This window comes from Stylophora pistillata, chromosome 5 (assembly GCF_964205215.1).
Source record: "Stylophora pistillata chromosome 5, jaStyPist1.2, whole genome shotgun sequence".
In the NCBI taxonomy this organism is placed as follows: Eukaryota; Metazoa; Cnidaria; class Anthozoa; order Scleractinia; family Pocilloporidae; genus Stylophora; species Stylophora pistillata.
The window spans coordinates 14,104,020-14,120,423 of record NC_142523.1 but is presented as its reverse complement, the minus strand read 5'-3'; the positions used below and the strand labels follow the sequence as shown (position 1 = coordinate 14,120,423).

Here is a 16,404-nt window from a genome sequence, read left to right as displayed (position 1 = left end):
AGGAGAATACGTGGTTGTGGTTTCATTCGCACTGGCATGCCCTGAATTTATTTTAAACCTTTCATTTGCTTTAAAAATAGGCAAACATAAACTTCAAATCTAGCTTTCCTCCTCTGTTCGGTGATAAGGACAGGTGGGGTGTCAGTGAGTTTGCGTTTCCTCCATCGCTCCGAACAGAAGAACAATGGTTTAACGTTGGAATCAATCCATTAAGCAACAAATTTATAGTAGTAGCTTTCAACCTTGTCAATTACATATTCCACTTGACTTCCCAACAATGATAAAGGAAAGGTGGGGAGGGGTGGGGCTAATTCTGAGCTTCTGTTTCTTACATCGCCCCAAATATACAAAAATGATTAAGTCAAACCAATCAATCAAACAAATTTATTAATTCAATGATAATTAAATATTTCCCTAGTTCGTCACACACTGCATATGACCATATGACTCTCTATAAAAGTTATTCTATTGTTAAAAACTTAGAGAAATTGATATAAAAACTTGTTAACCGATGAAGTGCCAGAGTGTCTCTGAGTCTATTGCTTCTAAGTGAAATTTTCTTCGATCTATACACCGAATGCAAATATGGCGTTCAATTTGAGTTGCCATTGTTCTGGACTGACTAGCCTCTTACACATGTGATTATCCTTTTGTATTTCCACGTGAAGACGAGGCTAGTGAGTCCAGAATTCAAATTGGACGCAATTCAAATTCAATTCAATTCAAATTGGATGCCATATTTGCATTCGGTGTATACGATGTTAATTAACAAAAGCTTAAAAGCTTATGAGCCTGCTATAATAGTAATTGTGATTCTAAAGAGGAGATAGAACACCACAGGAAAGCTTAAGGTTGCGAACAAAATCTACTGATGGGTTACTGGTTACTCAAATCAGTTGCCTCACACGGGTTAAAGATACTTAACTTTGGATCTTTAAAGATCCACAAGAGATCAAGTAGGTGATTAAATACTCATAAAATATGATGAAATAACTCAGCTAGGTTCATATATACAAAAAACACTGATGACAAATAATGTCGCACACTAGTCTAGTTTAATACAAGTCACACACTAGTTCCACGCTTGCCTAAAATGCTTAGTTTTGATCTCAAAATGCACCAAAAACTGAGTTGGTGATTTAAAGGGCGATGAGACAATTAGGCAAAGCCTTATTATAACATAACCAAAGTAAAGCGCGCGCTCTGAATGGTCAATTTAGCGTCCCCCATTTGCCCATGGGTGTACGCTGCTGACGTGAGCAAATGCAAAGACTATTTTTCCGCGCGCGCTTGTTTTTTTCTGGTCACGTAAGATTTGTTGAATAAAAGGGAACTCTTTAGCTACAATATGTTAATGTTATGTTATAAAACAAATGGTAAACACCACAGCGTACACTATTGAGTTATGGATGCACTTGGGAGGTTTGCTAAGCACGAAAGAAGCGTAAGAGTCGCTCGAGGCGATAGCCGAGAGCGACTCTAGCTTCTTTGTTAAAGATACCATATACATATAGACTGAGAGGGAGGACTCTAAGTAGTGACGTTCGGACCGAGCGTAGCGAGGTGCATGCGTTATGAACGAAATTTGAAAAGTTTGTTTTAAAAATAGAACGTAACAGACTGGCATGCGCGGGAAAAGTATTAGAAAGATTCTGCGGTAAAAAAATTTAGTCACAACAAGAAACTCACAGTTCATTAAAAAAGATGACTTATTTTCTCTTTTTTCTTCACTGCCGTCCGTGGTTTTTTGTAACAGCTGCCAACAAAAAACTGATGTCGCCGTACAAAATAATACATTCGGGCCGGACGGCTTCCTCCGAACCGGCTAACATCAACCCGTCCGGCCCTAAATACGACTGCTTTGAGATTGCGCTAGCGGCGCCGGACGGGGCAGAGGGTGAAAAAGAAAAATAACACAACTACCCTCTTTTTACCGAGAATTTGATTTGACCCACTCTAGTCTAAAATGCTCAGTTCTGGATATTGAAAGATCCACAAAAAAATCCTGTAGGTAACCGAATACCAGTCAAAAAGGCTAAATTACTGAAAAGGTAGCCTGGGGATACCAATAATACTAAGCACAAGATATTAAGTGTTTGAAATTTCTCACTCAAGTCTGATATAATCTAAACGTTTTTCGAAAACTACAGGAAATTTCCATACGTTCTCTGCATATTTTTTTTCGTGCTGTGTTGGCATGGAAAAGATAGAACTTAGTTTTTCTCACCCTACCTTTGCATTTGCGTTTGCTTTGCCTCGGTTCACAATTGTGGGAAGCGAAAGCAAACGCAACTGCAAGTTAAAAAGAAAATGAAAATTTGTCATTACTTACGTTGACGCTTGCATTTTCATTTGCATTCTTTTATTCCTTGACGCTTGCCTTTGTATTTACAGTTGCGTTGGGGTAGTCCACACATTTAGATCCTTGCATTTGCATTTGTGCTTGCGTTTGCGTTTGCGTTTGCGTTTGCATCACACGTGTGAACCAGGCATAAGGATTAAAAAATACTTCCTTTTTGTTACCGGGTATTCGATTTGACTCACTCCAGTCCAAAATACTTACTTCTGCATCTTAGCACATGCATTGTTGCAAAATCGTTTTCAAGTGGTAGTTTTGTTGAGACTAATAGTTTCTGAGAATGTTAAGATCTACCTTAGTTTAGGTAGTATAAAGTCTCCACACTTGTTCATGCCGTCAGGTGGGTGCCATTTGCGTTGCTCATCCAAAGCCTCATTTACAATCAGTGCCATTCCCTCAAGTTGGTGCAATTCCTTGTGACAGTGAAGAAACCACTGGCCTGGATTATCAGAAAGAAAATTGATGACAACGTAGCCTCCTGCAGGGACCATAACTGTGTCTTTTCTGATCGTGTGGTTAGAAATTGGAAACGTTTTCTCTATCTTCCATCTTGGTCTGGTGCAACTGCTGTTCACACACCCTTCTTTAGTACAGCCGATATCATCGCAGAATATATCACTATTTGGGGTTTGAACAAAACCAGTGGTGTCGTTGTACTCTGGATATCCAACGGCAACAACATGAAACGTATGGCCGTGGAGATGAATTGGATGAGCACTGGGGGTAGCACCAATTGATGAGAACACCATTTGAATAGTTTTGTTATAGGGAATGCCGATCACATGGACACATGAGCACTCGAGTGTTGATGGATTGCAGTCAGCCGTACGGTTGCAGATTGTGTCATATGTTTTAAAATCGTCATATTGGGTTTGAGGTGGAAAGGAGGGAAGAATAAAATTGCGCCCATTCACTGAACTTGTATCGGATTGGCCTTCAAAATGAAAGTTGACGAAATGGCTGCAATTTGTGCATCCTTTGGTGGGGTTTGCATCTGGAAGCTCCTCAGGTGGAGTGGGTTCGAGTAAACGCAGGTCGTGTACATTAGTACAACTAATGTTATATGAATCATGAAAGTTCTTAAAAGGGCAGTTCACAGCTCTGCATTTATTCTCCTGGGTGCACTCTCTGCGACGAGATCTGTTTTTTATTTTTTCATATTCACTCGAAGGTACATTATCATCCGGATCCCAACCGTTGTCATCCTGTTCGTAGTGCAAAATAGCCTCTGCCACATGTCCTAATGACTGGTAAGGTGGCCCACTCCTAGTTTGATTAATTTCCATAGTCTCTGCACGCATCCAGTAGTCTGTAAGATTTAGTTCGTCATTTGCACTGAGTAAAAAGTCATATCTCTCTCCAGGATGGATCATGATGTAATCAACATCTTTTACGGGTTTAGTCCAGTAGCCGTCAGTGTTGACCACAGTCAGTTTATGGCCATCAATGGAGAAGCTGTAAGAATAAAGCCCTTGGGCTCCAATAAGCCGAAAGCGATATCTCTCTCCGGACTTAACAGTGAATATACTCAGTCTTGTTTTATTGTATTTAACGTCATCATGTCTGCCTTTGCCATTTATGATTCCAGAAAAGTACGGCATAGGCCCAGCCCCTCCATTGTCAAAACTACGTGTACCACTATACTTTTGATCTGCTCGAGTAGGTACTTCGCCATGGGGCTTGTCTGGATAAAATCCCAAGGCTGCCTGGGTCTGTGTGAACAGGTCCAGGGATGCCTCATGTTGCCAGTCTAAAAGCGTTAAGGTGTGTTGATGTGGATAGTCTTTAAAAGTAATATTTAGTTCAGTTTGGATTTCCTCCAACCTTGTTTTATTTTCTTTGACTATAAGTGCACCATAGAAGCCATCTGTTCTTTGAGCACCACTGTGAGAGTGGTACCAAAACGTTCCAGAAGGTCGAGCTGTGTAATTGTATGAAAAGCTCGATGAAGGTCCTATCTGACATTGAGTGACTTGCCCTACACCATCCATCCAAGGTGTTCCTTTCTGATGCATCCCATGCCAGTGAATTGAAACACCTTCAGTGGTGAGATTGTTATGAACATGAATAATGACCCTTTGACCTTCATGAACTATTAAGGTAGGTCCAGGAATTTGTCCATTGACGGCTATTGCCATGCGGTACGTTTTGCCATCTACAAACTGAGGATGAGTGCAATTGGTGCTCTTCTGTATTGAACATGTTCTGTTATCCTGGAGCGGTGTAAGTGACCCATCGTCTTCAAAATAATAAATTACTCCTTGGGATCCTCGCATCGCTATTCCTGTAGGTTCATCCACTGATAACTTTTGATAGCTGGTGAAGGTTCGAATTTCGTCGATCTCGAGGTTGAAAATACATACACTTTTATTTTCATGGCATTCACACGTTGGATTTCCGTATTCACAGTTGAGAGTTTCCGTATTCTCAGTTGAGAGTTTCCTCATTTCTGATATTGTGCCTTCCCAATCCACATACCGGTCTTCCCCAGTCTCGTGAAGGTTCCCTGCCTTGTCTCGTACCTCGTTCAGCCCGTCTAAATAGAAACAATGAATTGAAATAAGAGAGTTAGCTTTGGAATATTAAATTGGTGGCAGGAAGCTGTAACTATTAGTTGTGCCTCAGGGAATATTCGGTCAGTAATAGGGGTATATCGACTCATATCTCCCACTTTATATTCCACTTTGGACGGATGTGGAGTGGGAGTGCGTGGAAAAGAGGCAGGTCAACAATTTGGAAGTTTAAGAACTAGATACATGACTTGTTGTCAATCTAAAGTCGCATCCTACTGAGATCATGCACTTTCACTTTAGTTTGTTGTCCTTCTTAGAGCGAACTATTCTCGAGTGACTTGGTTGATGAACCATTTCAAGCATTTTTAACCCGGCTTAAAACGCGGCTACTTTTTCAGCTTGATCGGTTGAGTACTGCTAAGTTGGGAAAACTGAACCGCCAACTGATGTCCACATTGTTGAAATCTATTGCACGTAGAGTCTTTTTCGAAACTTTGGAGTGAAGGACAAAGTCAACGCTTAGTTTGCTTGCACAACCATGGCCTCCGTCTCCCCCAACCATGTCTAGTTAGAAGACATCTTTCATTGCTGTAAGTAACTGAAATAACCCTGAGAAAGCTAAGATGGGAAGCTACTCATTGTCAAGTAGATTTTCTGTTCAGGAATTTACTCACTTTTTCCAGAAGTCTTGGAATCTATTTGGGAAAACACTCTGGAGTTCTCGGAGACGACTTTAGTTTTGTCTGAGGAAAAATTTTATCATGTATGAGGATCTTCAATAAAGAAACAGAATTCATAGACAGTCAGGTATCAGAAAGGTTATAACAAATATACTTCTAACTACAATATGATGGTGGGGGGGGGGGGGGGGGGCAATTTACCAGCTACGCTCCCATTGGAAAATCCAAGACTTACAAAAGCGGCAAAAATTATTAAACGCCTCCCCTTACTAAGAGGTCGACAGCCCTGCACTCGACATAATACAGTGGAACCTGGAGTAAGCAGCAACTTATTAAGCAGTCACCCTGTATTAAGCCGTCGATTGTTGAAGTCTCGAGTTGTTCCTCTTTATTGCTGTAATTTGAACTTTTTAGCGGTCAGCCCCATAAAGCGGTTGTGGTCATCCTTTACAAAGTCCCAACGGCCTGATTGTATTGTTTTCCACCTATCTCCAATGGCCATTTGAAACGCAACCACTCAAATAAAACTGAGAATAATCTTTCAAGTACAATTTAATCCATGTTTATCTCCAAAAATCATTATTAGTAGTATTTTTGAGCGTTTTTATGTAAATCAATTGTTCAATTATGGCAAAACATGGCGTTTTTCATCGTTCCTTATAACTGGTAATAAGCGAACAACCTGTATAAAGTGGTCACCCCTACATTCCCCGTGGGTGATCGCTTACAACAGGTTTGACTGTAAAAAAGAAACATTGTAATTAATTCTACTACGTTACTTAAAAATCCCCCCACACACTCCCCCCTCTCTACCAAACACTGTTGCCTGACATTAGAGACCATTTTGAAACCCTAATGGGTAAGAGGGAGATATAAATGAAAGGTATAAAAAACTCAATCAATAGTACAGCATGCAGAGACTTGCCACTTGTTATAGCTGTAGTAGTCATTCTACTGTGCCCTAATCACCCATGAACGAGTTTAATGAGAGCTGATGACAATAATATTCTCCAGTGTTACTCGGTCTTTTCCCCACAGTACTAAATTATAGTAGCAGCAGAGCACTGAGAGAGGTGATTTGGGTATTTCGAATCAACAGTCCATGGTTAAAGCCTTAAGCTATTCCCTTCGACTTGACAAGAAAAGAAAAACAGATCACAACGCCCAAATATCAAAAGTTTGAAACGGGGATAAAAAACACATCTAATCTTAATGGTAAAAGAATGCGTATTCGCTATTTCGTGTTATTTCCCTACTTAGTAGTTTGCGTACAGAATGTCTGAAAGGAGGACTATTTCATTGAAAAATTGTCCGTGAGCTTTGTTTTTTGAGATTGTGTTGGAACCAATCCTCTGGTAACAGATAGGAAGAGAATCGCTTTAAAAAAAAAAATAATGAAAAATAATAAGGTCCGCAATGTGTACGTGTGTGGCTTACGAAATTGAGCTTCTTTTTGGTGTCTGGAGTCTTATTGAGTTTCTTTTAGAAGTGCTAATATCTCATTACGGTTAGATAGTTTTCAATGTTGTTCCTGTTTATCAATAAAACAAGATAACTGGCATACAATAGTCCTGAAACGTTCATTTTTTAAGTTGAGGGTTAATGGCCAAACTTTGTTATGGAGGTCTCATTTTGACAACAAAGATGGCACATGTATATTTAACTTGAGGATTTTAGGAACTTTAAAAAACATCAGCATCATCTCCCATAAGGCCTGATAGATTCAGTTATGATTTTTTTACGCAACAAAGCAGAATTGAGTTCTGAAGTTTGTAGGTTAATTGTCTTTGCCTAGGCAAGTGAGGTAAAATTAAGTCTAGGGAAGCATTTCATATGAATATTTTTGGCATTTTGTGTACCAGAACACGAGAACAAAACTTTGCAGAAGGGCCGGGACATTAGGGAAATGATGTAATCTACACTAGAAGCCAGTAATCAGAGAAATAACTTAAACCGAACAGAGTTCAATGTACAGACAAATGAAATCATTGATGGTATCATATGATTAAAAGTACTAGAATTTTTCAAGTTTTCTTATTATTGAAATTGTAATTTCATGCCAGTGTGTTTCCCAGATTTTAGCTATGTGGAGACATGAAATGAATAGTTGTACTTAACATCATCACGTAAATGGTCAACTTAACATACTATCAAAATTTGTCTGTCAGCTGAAACCTTGCAATTTTGTTAGTGGTTATCAGTACATAAAAATATCCAAGCTTTTGTTTATTTTGGTCAGCTACCGTGTGTATTAATCAGCACAACCAACTTCGTGTAAATCCGATTGGTTTCTAGTGTAATCTATTATTGCTGAGCCTAGTTTACATTAGTAATTGAGTTTTGCACTGGTGATACATGAAAAAGGCACCTAGCTGTTTTCAGCCAATCAAGAGTGTAATTTTCATGTATATCAATATTGTGATGAATTAACCACAACCAAACCAGTAACTGTAAAGGAGTTGTAGTCTACCAAATAAAGGCCTAATACTAATTGCTACCAAGTTTAAATATCAATGTTTATCTGAACCATTATGAAGAGTGTCTAGAAGACTGCCAAGCTTACAAAAAGTCATGAAATGTAAAGGTCTGAATAATTCTGGATATTACTTGGAAAACATAGTACTAATCACATTTCAGTTGTAACATTAAACTGCTAGGCTCTTATAAGCTATGGAATATATATAGGCTTTGTAGAAAATGATTTGTGAAAACCAAAACATCACATCATTCCACATTTTGTGTTGTCCAACGACTTGTTTCAATACCGGCAAGTAAAATACATTTAAATAGAACATCAAAAGCATTAAACTCCAAAAATGATCCTTAAAGCGTGATAAGATATCCTTTGTTTTCAAGAAATTGTCATGAGTGCAAATCCTTGACCGGTATTGTTCAATATCGAGATTCCTATACTTAATTTTGTCGTTCTGAAATATGCCTCCATGAATTCTCAACAGTGCAAGGAGAATGCAACTAATATACTGCTTATTTCGCTTTATGGCACTTCCAGGAGGCTTCAGATACTTTCAAACACTTTCAACCGACAGTCGTTGGCTTGCGAAAGTTTAATGACTCTTTTCAATGTAGTACAACCCGTACCGAAGATTCAAGCAGTTGAATGTTGTCTTTTAAGAGCGTAAAAGCTCTTGCACAAGCTGCAGTTATAACACAAGCCGGGTCTGGGTATGTTGAATAAAGGCTGAAAGTTTCTAAAGAAACTGCGGTGCTGCGTCGGTGGTGGTAACAACATAATTTGGTTATATCAACTAAGTTGAAATTGTAAATTGGCCACCGTAACGAGTAAAAAAGGTGACGTTTCGAGTGTTAGCCCTTCGTCAGAGCGAATGCGGCTAACGCTCGAAACGCCACCTTTTTTACTCGTTACGGTGGCCAATTTACAATTTCAACTTAGTTGATATAACCGAATTATCTAGGTGTGTTGGTTTGTGTGACTGAGTGGCACAAACTCGAGATACGATCACCACAAAAGAATTACTCAAGACCACGCTTATAACCAAGACGGCTGACTTAGACTAGTATTCAGTCCGACAATAGACCATGTGACAGGTGCTTGACTCTCGTGCACAAATAAATTAATCAGATCGTGCCATAATATGGCTACACACTCTAGCCACACAAAAATTAAATAAAACCTAAATCCCTCGACTTTTACACTTATGTCTATTACCTGGCAAAGTTTCTTTAGTTGTTACTAATTTCAAAACACAAGAGGCAATTTTGGCGAGATTACTCTAATGTCTACAAAATGTCTTGCTCATTGCTCCACTTACCTTTGTCAGAAATTTGGAAATTCTTCTTAGGAAATTCCCTTGAATTTTCGAAATCTCCTATGGGTATGTCTAAGAAGAAAACGAAAAATAATTAAATGAAAACCAAACCAAAAGATTAGAAATTAAAAAAAAGAATGATAACAAACAGCCGGACCAACCACAAGCAAAGACAGTGTGGCCGAGTGGTCAGCGGGCGTCGGACTCGCAATCCGCCGCTCCTGGGTTCGAGTCCCGCCTTGACCGCTACCTGGATTTGTTTCACGGTAGCTCCGAGTTCAAATCCTCGGTCATCCTTGTAAATAGCCAACTGGTTTGCTTTTGGCCAGATGGGATTCTTAATAATGTTATTTTCATTTTGAATTAGTTGTTTGGTGGAAAACCTGTAAACTAGCTTTCAGCTAAGTGTTTCTCCATGTTAAGTTGGCTTGTTGGCTCAGTCGGTAGAGCACTGCACCGGTATTACAGAGGTCATGGGTTCGAATTCCGTACAGGCCTGAATTTTTTTCAGGCCTCCTTTTCAGTACTGCTTAAGTAGTGTTCGTTACTGCGAAGATCGTTCTCATACTCGTTCTTCAACCTCAGTTCCGTCTCCCGGTTAGCTCAATTGGTTAGAGCGCTGGACTGTTGTGCGGGAGGTCGAGGTCGATCGTTCGAGCCCCGGCCGGACCAACACTCAAGGTCTTAAAATAACTAAGGAGAATGCGCTACCTTTCTTTAATAAGAAATAGATAGACATTCTAGTCTTCTCGGGTAAGGACGAATAAACCGTAGGTCCCGTCTCCTGCATCTATTAATTAGATAATTTGGTTAGGCAGGGGACGTTAAAGAACCCACTCACGAGATTACTGTGATGTGGTCTGGCCTGTTTACTGGGAATTGGGGGGAGGGGGCATCTTCAAATAAGTTTCCTTCGATTGTTTGTAAACTGCTGATGCAGTCTGGCCAAAGTCCCCCGAACAGTGTTGTGATGCGCATTTGATCATATCGACATGTTAATTTGCGCAATATAAATATTAAATTATTATTATTATTATTATTAGTTCAAATATATGAATTTCATATATTCACAAACGTACACTCCGTAGAGTACAAATATCACGCGGTACTTGTACTCTAGAGAACCGGTTAGACAGGTTTTCTCGCTTCGCGCAATCGACGATTTGGACTGAAGGTACAAAAATAAATGGCGCATTGTCGTGTTCCTGATTCTATTTTGTTCAATAAATGAAGAAATTTCCTGGTTGTCGAACTGTTTTCTTTTGTTTGATTCATCTAATAAACTTGGATCTGTATTTGTCAGCCATTCCGACTATTAGTGGTCAGAAATATGATTCAAATTGTCCGCAATTTTTTTTTCGTAACTTCAATCCAATTCTTCGCATGCACGATGCGAGAAAACCTGTCTAACCAGTTCTCTGGAGTACAAATACCGCGTGACATTTGTACTTGTCTAAGGCGTTATTTATGCTCTACGGAGTGTAGTTGGATAATAACATCTTTTATCGAAGAAAACAAACATGGCAACACGACAACGCGAAAATTCCGTTCCGCTTCGCATACTTCTGTCACACACTCCCCCTAGATAAATATCCGCGAAGTTCGTTCGCACTGAAATAAAAATTTGGCGTATTGGATAATAAATAACTTATTGGATGTTTTGGTGTGTCTTAGCGCTGAGTATTTTACTCGTTATTTGTATTTTGACTCGCCCTACGGGTTCGTCAAGTTACGGCACAACTCGCAGAAAAACTCAGCTCAGATATATTTATCCTGTGATCTATGTCACTGGGTGCTTACCATACACAACTAGTTACCTTCTCGAGCTCTAGGAATGACACTGAATCTAGGGTGGCACGTGCGCATTCATGCGATCTTTTGGCCGCCTTCTGGTTTACAGCTTTGCAACTTTGAGGATCCCATAAGCGTATGCGCGCCCGCTATCGCCCCAGGCTTTCAGTAGACTTACCAAATGGTTCCTCTATGTCTTCTATCACTCCATCTTCTTCATCCCCGTAGTCATCTTTTTCTGGCTCACGCGGGAAATCTGAAGGAAATAAATAAAGTGCCATGAGTTTCTTTCAAAACGTTCTTACAAGTTTCGTTGGAGATCAAGTTCTATCTACATAATTAATTCTCAACAGAGATGTATTTGGTTGTACCATGTTTTTGACAGTATTTCGGAGAAATTGTTGAGTTCCTTGAAAACCTGAGCTTTGACGTTGCAAGCATCTCTAACAGACTGCCTAGTGATAACTGATAGTGCATAATAGAAACGAATCCTAGATTGTAACCACGTAGTATGGACTGTTCCTGAAATAACTAAGCATTTAGATGAATTCCACAAGCATTATGGCCTCTTACGGCCTCATTCGCTCCGACGAAGGGCTAACGCTCAAAACGTCAGCTTTTGTAATCGTTACTGTGACCAATTTACCATTTCAACTTTGTTGATATATCCAAATTATTTCGTTACTCCCACCGACGCAGCCCCAAACAGTTTCTTTCGAAACTATTAGCCTTTATTCTTACGGGTAAAGCCTAGCCTATCAGAACCCTTCATTCTCAGTGTATTTTTCGTGGATCCTGATGAGACTGTAGCCATACAGGTGAAATAGGGATTCAACGATACATGAAACTCAGAGAAAAAATGGTTGAAAAAGAATTTTTTTCAGATATCGATAAATGACAACCTTTATTTTTTTTTCTCAGTTCGTGAGCGGGAAGTATTCTACAAATCGTGGGATGTGATTGGTTCCGCGAGCAAGTGGTATTCTCCTATCTGGCCCGCACACAGCGGGCAGTATCCGTTTCGCTTGAGTCACTTTGCAGAACATCTCAACCTTCGTTGCAATTTTTCACAAATATATCTCAATTTTCCAGCTGGGTAGAGTTTTTTTTTAGTAAAGACGGCGGTCACGAAAGACAAGATTTACACACACCATTGCAGAAAACAAACATGCCGACTGACATCTCCAAAACACACATTTGTATTCGCTTACAATTTGACTTTCCTTGATATTTTAAAACGGAATATAAGTAAATTTTCGAAGATTATTCGTCGTTGGAATTAAACAATACTTTCCGTAAGATCTCTGAGAGTTTTTTTTTTTTTTTACGAGAAGATCGTCGTGTGTGTTCGTCATACTAGTACTGTTGTTTATTTAAAAGCGTACATGCGCTTTTTTTCCTCTTCAATTGACAGGTGTCACATGGTGACAGTCACTTATCCAAAAATGTTTCAAAGTTTGTTCGGAAGCCTTTCGGTTACCTTCACAAATAAAATGTTTTGGTTAAAGCTTTCCCTTTAATTTGAATAACATCTGTTTTCTATATCATCCATTCGCTAAAAATTGTCAAGTTTATCGAGGATTTTCCCAGAATTAAACTCGTAATTATAGCGCTAAATCCTTGGGGTTCTTTTGGCCTACCCAAGACCGCGGGCACAGTTTTTCCCAGTACAGACCTCCCAGCTGGTGAATGACATATATTTATTTGGTCCTATAATATTGTTCATCGATATGTCTTGAGCCAATTACTTCATCTTCCTTTCCCCGCCCTCCCCCAAAAAATGCAAGGTCAGATAATGTTCGAGAATGATACGTTTTGCCACAGCTTGCAGGTTATAGCCAGGTTTCTGATCCGTTTTAATGAACTGGTGAGGGGAACAATATAATGAAGAAAATGAAGGTCGCGAGGCAGAAGGGCAAAAGTACCTCTCACCATTGTCTCCCCTCTCCCCTTCCCCCCCCCCCCCATCTGCACAAGCCAGAGACAAATTAACAATTCAATTACCTTCGCTCCACAATGATACAAGACTTGCAGACATAATTAGAAACAATGTTTTTCTATTAGAAGACTCGTGAATTCTCAGCAAATTAAAAATTAACAAGATAAGTCTTGTCACCAATATGAGGCGAGAGGCTGTTCTCAACTGAGCACTATTACTTTTATATGCATATCATGCTTCATTGATTTTTGCTAAACGAGTGAAATACCTATCGCAAAATAAAACTTTATGGGCGAGTAAGCAGCTAAAATAATTCCTCGTAAGAGTGTTGGTACCCGACCAAAAAACAAAAGATTTAAATAATTTTCCCAAATGTAGCCAGTTGAAGAGCAAATAGATAATTTTAATAATTTCTGCTCCACGCTAATCAAAGACTTGAAACAAAATTAAAATTGCAAAGTGCGCTGTATTCAAACTCGTATTTAAGAGCAATCAGAATATAACTATACGAGCATCTGCGAGCATGAATCCGAAGGTCTGGAGTTCGATCCATCATAGGGACATGGAATTTTTTCTTTGTCTGACGCCCGTAACAAGATGAAAAACATCTTTCTTAATTCATTTTCTGTGTGGGTAGGCTAGAAGCGTCTTCCATCGCATCAATTACTTTATCTGAGAGGTGAGAGTATTTGCATCGTAAGGGAGTGTTACGTACGAGTGTATATCATGGTTATAGCTTTTCTAACCAAGCGATCCGATTTATGAAATGCCAGATGATCTGCAATTAATTCCAAAGGCGACTTTTGGAATCAAATGAGGAACATGTATTCAACTACGAATGAAAAATAATTTTAAAGAGACTTACGCATAAATTGTCTGTTATATTCAGCATCTCTTGGATCCTCCCGAGACTTGAAGTGTGCGGCTAAAAAATAAGTGAGAGTTTTAGAAGAAAAAATTCCATGTAAAAAGTAGAGTAAAATCCTTTATTTAAACACGATAAGTATTGAAGCTATGCAACTTGTGGGGTCGTGCGACTGAGCTGAGACATGCTGATAAGGTTGCAAATTGTGTTCTGCAAAAGCTAGATTCCCAAACAGAGCTCTAACACTTATGACGAATTCTATTATTTAGGGAGGGGGGGGAGGGGATTCAGGTCGTTTACCTGATTCTTTAAGGCTCTGTAATATTCTGATGATCCTTATTTATTCAAAGTCCTTTTCTGTAGCCCCCCCCCCTTTTATAATCTGTTAGCGATGACTGACCCCCCTTCAATTCTCCATGAAATCCATGCGATATCCTCAAAAATCATCAAACTCGTACCTGAAACACAGCATTCAAAAACACAAAGAGCCGCAAAAGCAAACGCTAAAACTATAGAGATCTTCATTGATGTTTCCGTTTTACCGTCTTGGATGCTTGAAAGAAGATAAGAAGATTCAGTATGAAGGATTGGAGGAGATTTGTATCATTGACACAAAATATCAGCTACGAGAAAAGACTACTGCAAAATTCGATTGGATTCGGCTAAAAAGATTAAGGCTTGACTTGTGCAGACCAGCTTTGTGCAAGTATCTGGATGGTAGAAAAGATCGAGGCACGAACGATGTCATCCACCCACCCCTCCCTCTTCTTCAGCTCTATGCCCGAAGGCCTAAAAATATGTTTCTTTTCACTCAAGGATAAGCCAGGCGAACAAATATAATAACAAGCTAACAGCTATCGTCGAAAAGAACCCAGTCAGAGAGTCTAACTGAGAAATTAGGTATCGCATAGGCCTTGGATAAAGTTTCGCCAAAGAAAAGTGCACTACTCTTCGAACAAAGCAACAACCTGTTTGAGAAACTACCTGCCGGCCATCGAAAAATCAGCTTCGGCTATTTTCTTGAGCAAAAAGAGAATGTAAGGTACAGAATAAAGGATAAAACCTACTTTGTACAACTTGTCACAAGATTATGGTAGCTGCTTGAGTTCTGCTAGGTAGCTCGAACACTACTGAGCAACTTGTGATCAAGAAAGAAATTGGACAGCCTTTTAAAGGGATTTTAATTGCATAAACAAGAGTCTGTCATGTAAATTCCACCGTGGGAGAACGCTTGAAGCGAGATAAAGACAAAAGTTTTGTTGAGTGTTTTTTTGCTTACAAGCGTCTGAAATTTTTGTAAGATCACGTACTGTCACCCCCCACTGCACAAGGATCAAAAAGCTTCTGTTTCCCTGAGTATACTAATTACGTAGCTCCGCAGAATTAAACCCAAAATGTTGTTCATGCTTAAGGACTTTTGAAAAAGTAATTTTGACACAACTAACATGGCTAAGATGCCAACCGACGTGCCTCTCTTTTGAGCTGATGGTGCTAACACGCACTTGTTTCTTTCTGACATTACTTAGATGTCATTCCGAATTGACGAATTGAATAGGCAAGCTTGTTGAAGCAGAAAAAACGCAAAAAACAACTTCAACGTCCGAAGCTAACCAACTGTCATCTGAAAACGAATCCCTTTGTCTGAGTCGTAATGGATTAGTTCTCACTATTATTAGCATTACGCCTAGTCTAGCATAACTCGTTATACTGTTTGCATCATTTGTAAAATTTTTTGGGGTTTTTTTTGCTAGTACTTCATCTAAGTACGCAAATCAGCAAGCTCGCAAATTTTATTTAGGAAATTTCGAGTTCCTATTAAGATTTAGCCCTGTTTATCGGCGCTAATTTTACACGATTCATGACGCACAACACAGAATGGGCGTGCTGTTTTTTTAAGGTCAACATGAAGCGATATTTTTATACTTCATTGATCAAGGAAAAGTAGAGTCATTGTCTGCATTCGTCTATACGAAAAACAAGTGATGCTTGTCGAGTATTTGTAGAAAGAAAGCTCTGTTCGTCTTTCTTCCAAGAGGACGCCTCAGTTCACCCCCGTGTTAATGTTATTGTTAGTGTTATTCTCTCAAAGTATGGCTGTTTAAGGTCAACATGAAGCGATATTTTTATACTTCATTGATCAAGGAAAAGTAGAGTCATTGTCTGCATTCGTCTATACGAAAAACAAGTGATGCTTGTCGAGTATTTGTAGAAAGAAAGCTCTGTTCGTCTTTCTTCCAAGAGGACGCCTCAGTTCACCCCCGTGTTAATGTTAATGTTAGTGTTATTCTCTCAAAGTATGGCTGTTTTGCTCTGTGGTAGTTTTAAGCGATTTAGTAATTCTTGACTACCGTGCACACTGAGATCACACTCTGTTACCCTTCACTGCTCACTGCTCAGTGACCAGAGAGCATCACTGAAATATATTTCGTATTAATATTTGTCTACAAAAATGAAACCCGAAATGTTGTT

At 39.3% G+C, this 16,404-nt stretch overlaps 1 protein-coding gene across 2 annotated transcripts; it reads right to left on the bottom strand.

Annotated features, from left to right (window-relative positions):
* Positions 1–201: 201 nt before the first annotated feature.
* On the bottom strand, positions 202–15,125 carry LOC148730410 (uncharacterized). Of its 2 annotated transcripts, XM_088761046.1 has the most exons (7): positions 15,003–15,125; positions 14,394–14,488; positions 13,936–13,995; positions 11,310–11,387; positions 9,344–9,412; positions 5,547–5,615; positions 202–4,895 (listed from the first exon to the last, which is right to left on the bottom strand). In XM_088761046.1, exons 2-7 carry the CDS (start codon positions 14,458–14,460, stop codon positions 2,650–2,652), a joined length of 2,589 nt encoding a protein of 862 aa, XP_088617172.1. In that variant the 5' UTR covers positions 14,461–14,488; positions 15,003–15,125; the 3' UTR covers positions 202–2,649. The 2 variants fall into 2 exon arrangements, with proteins under 2 accessions (XP_088617172.1, XP_088617173.1); XM_088761047.1 differs by lacking the exon at positions 15,003–15,125 and having other exon boundaries at positions 14,394–14,600.
* Positions 15,126–16,404: the final 1,279 nt, after the last annotated feature.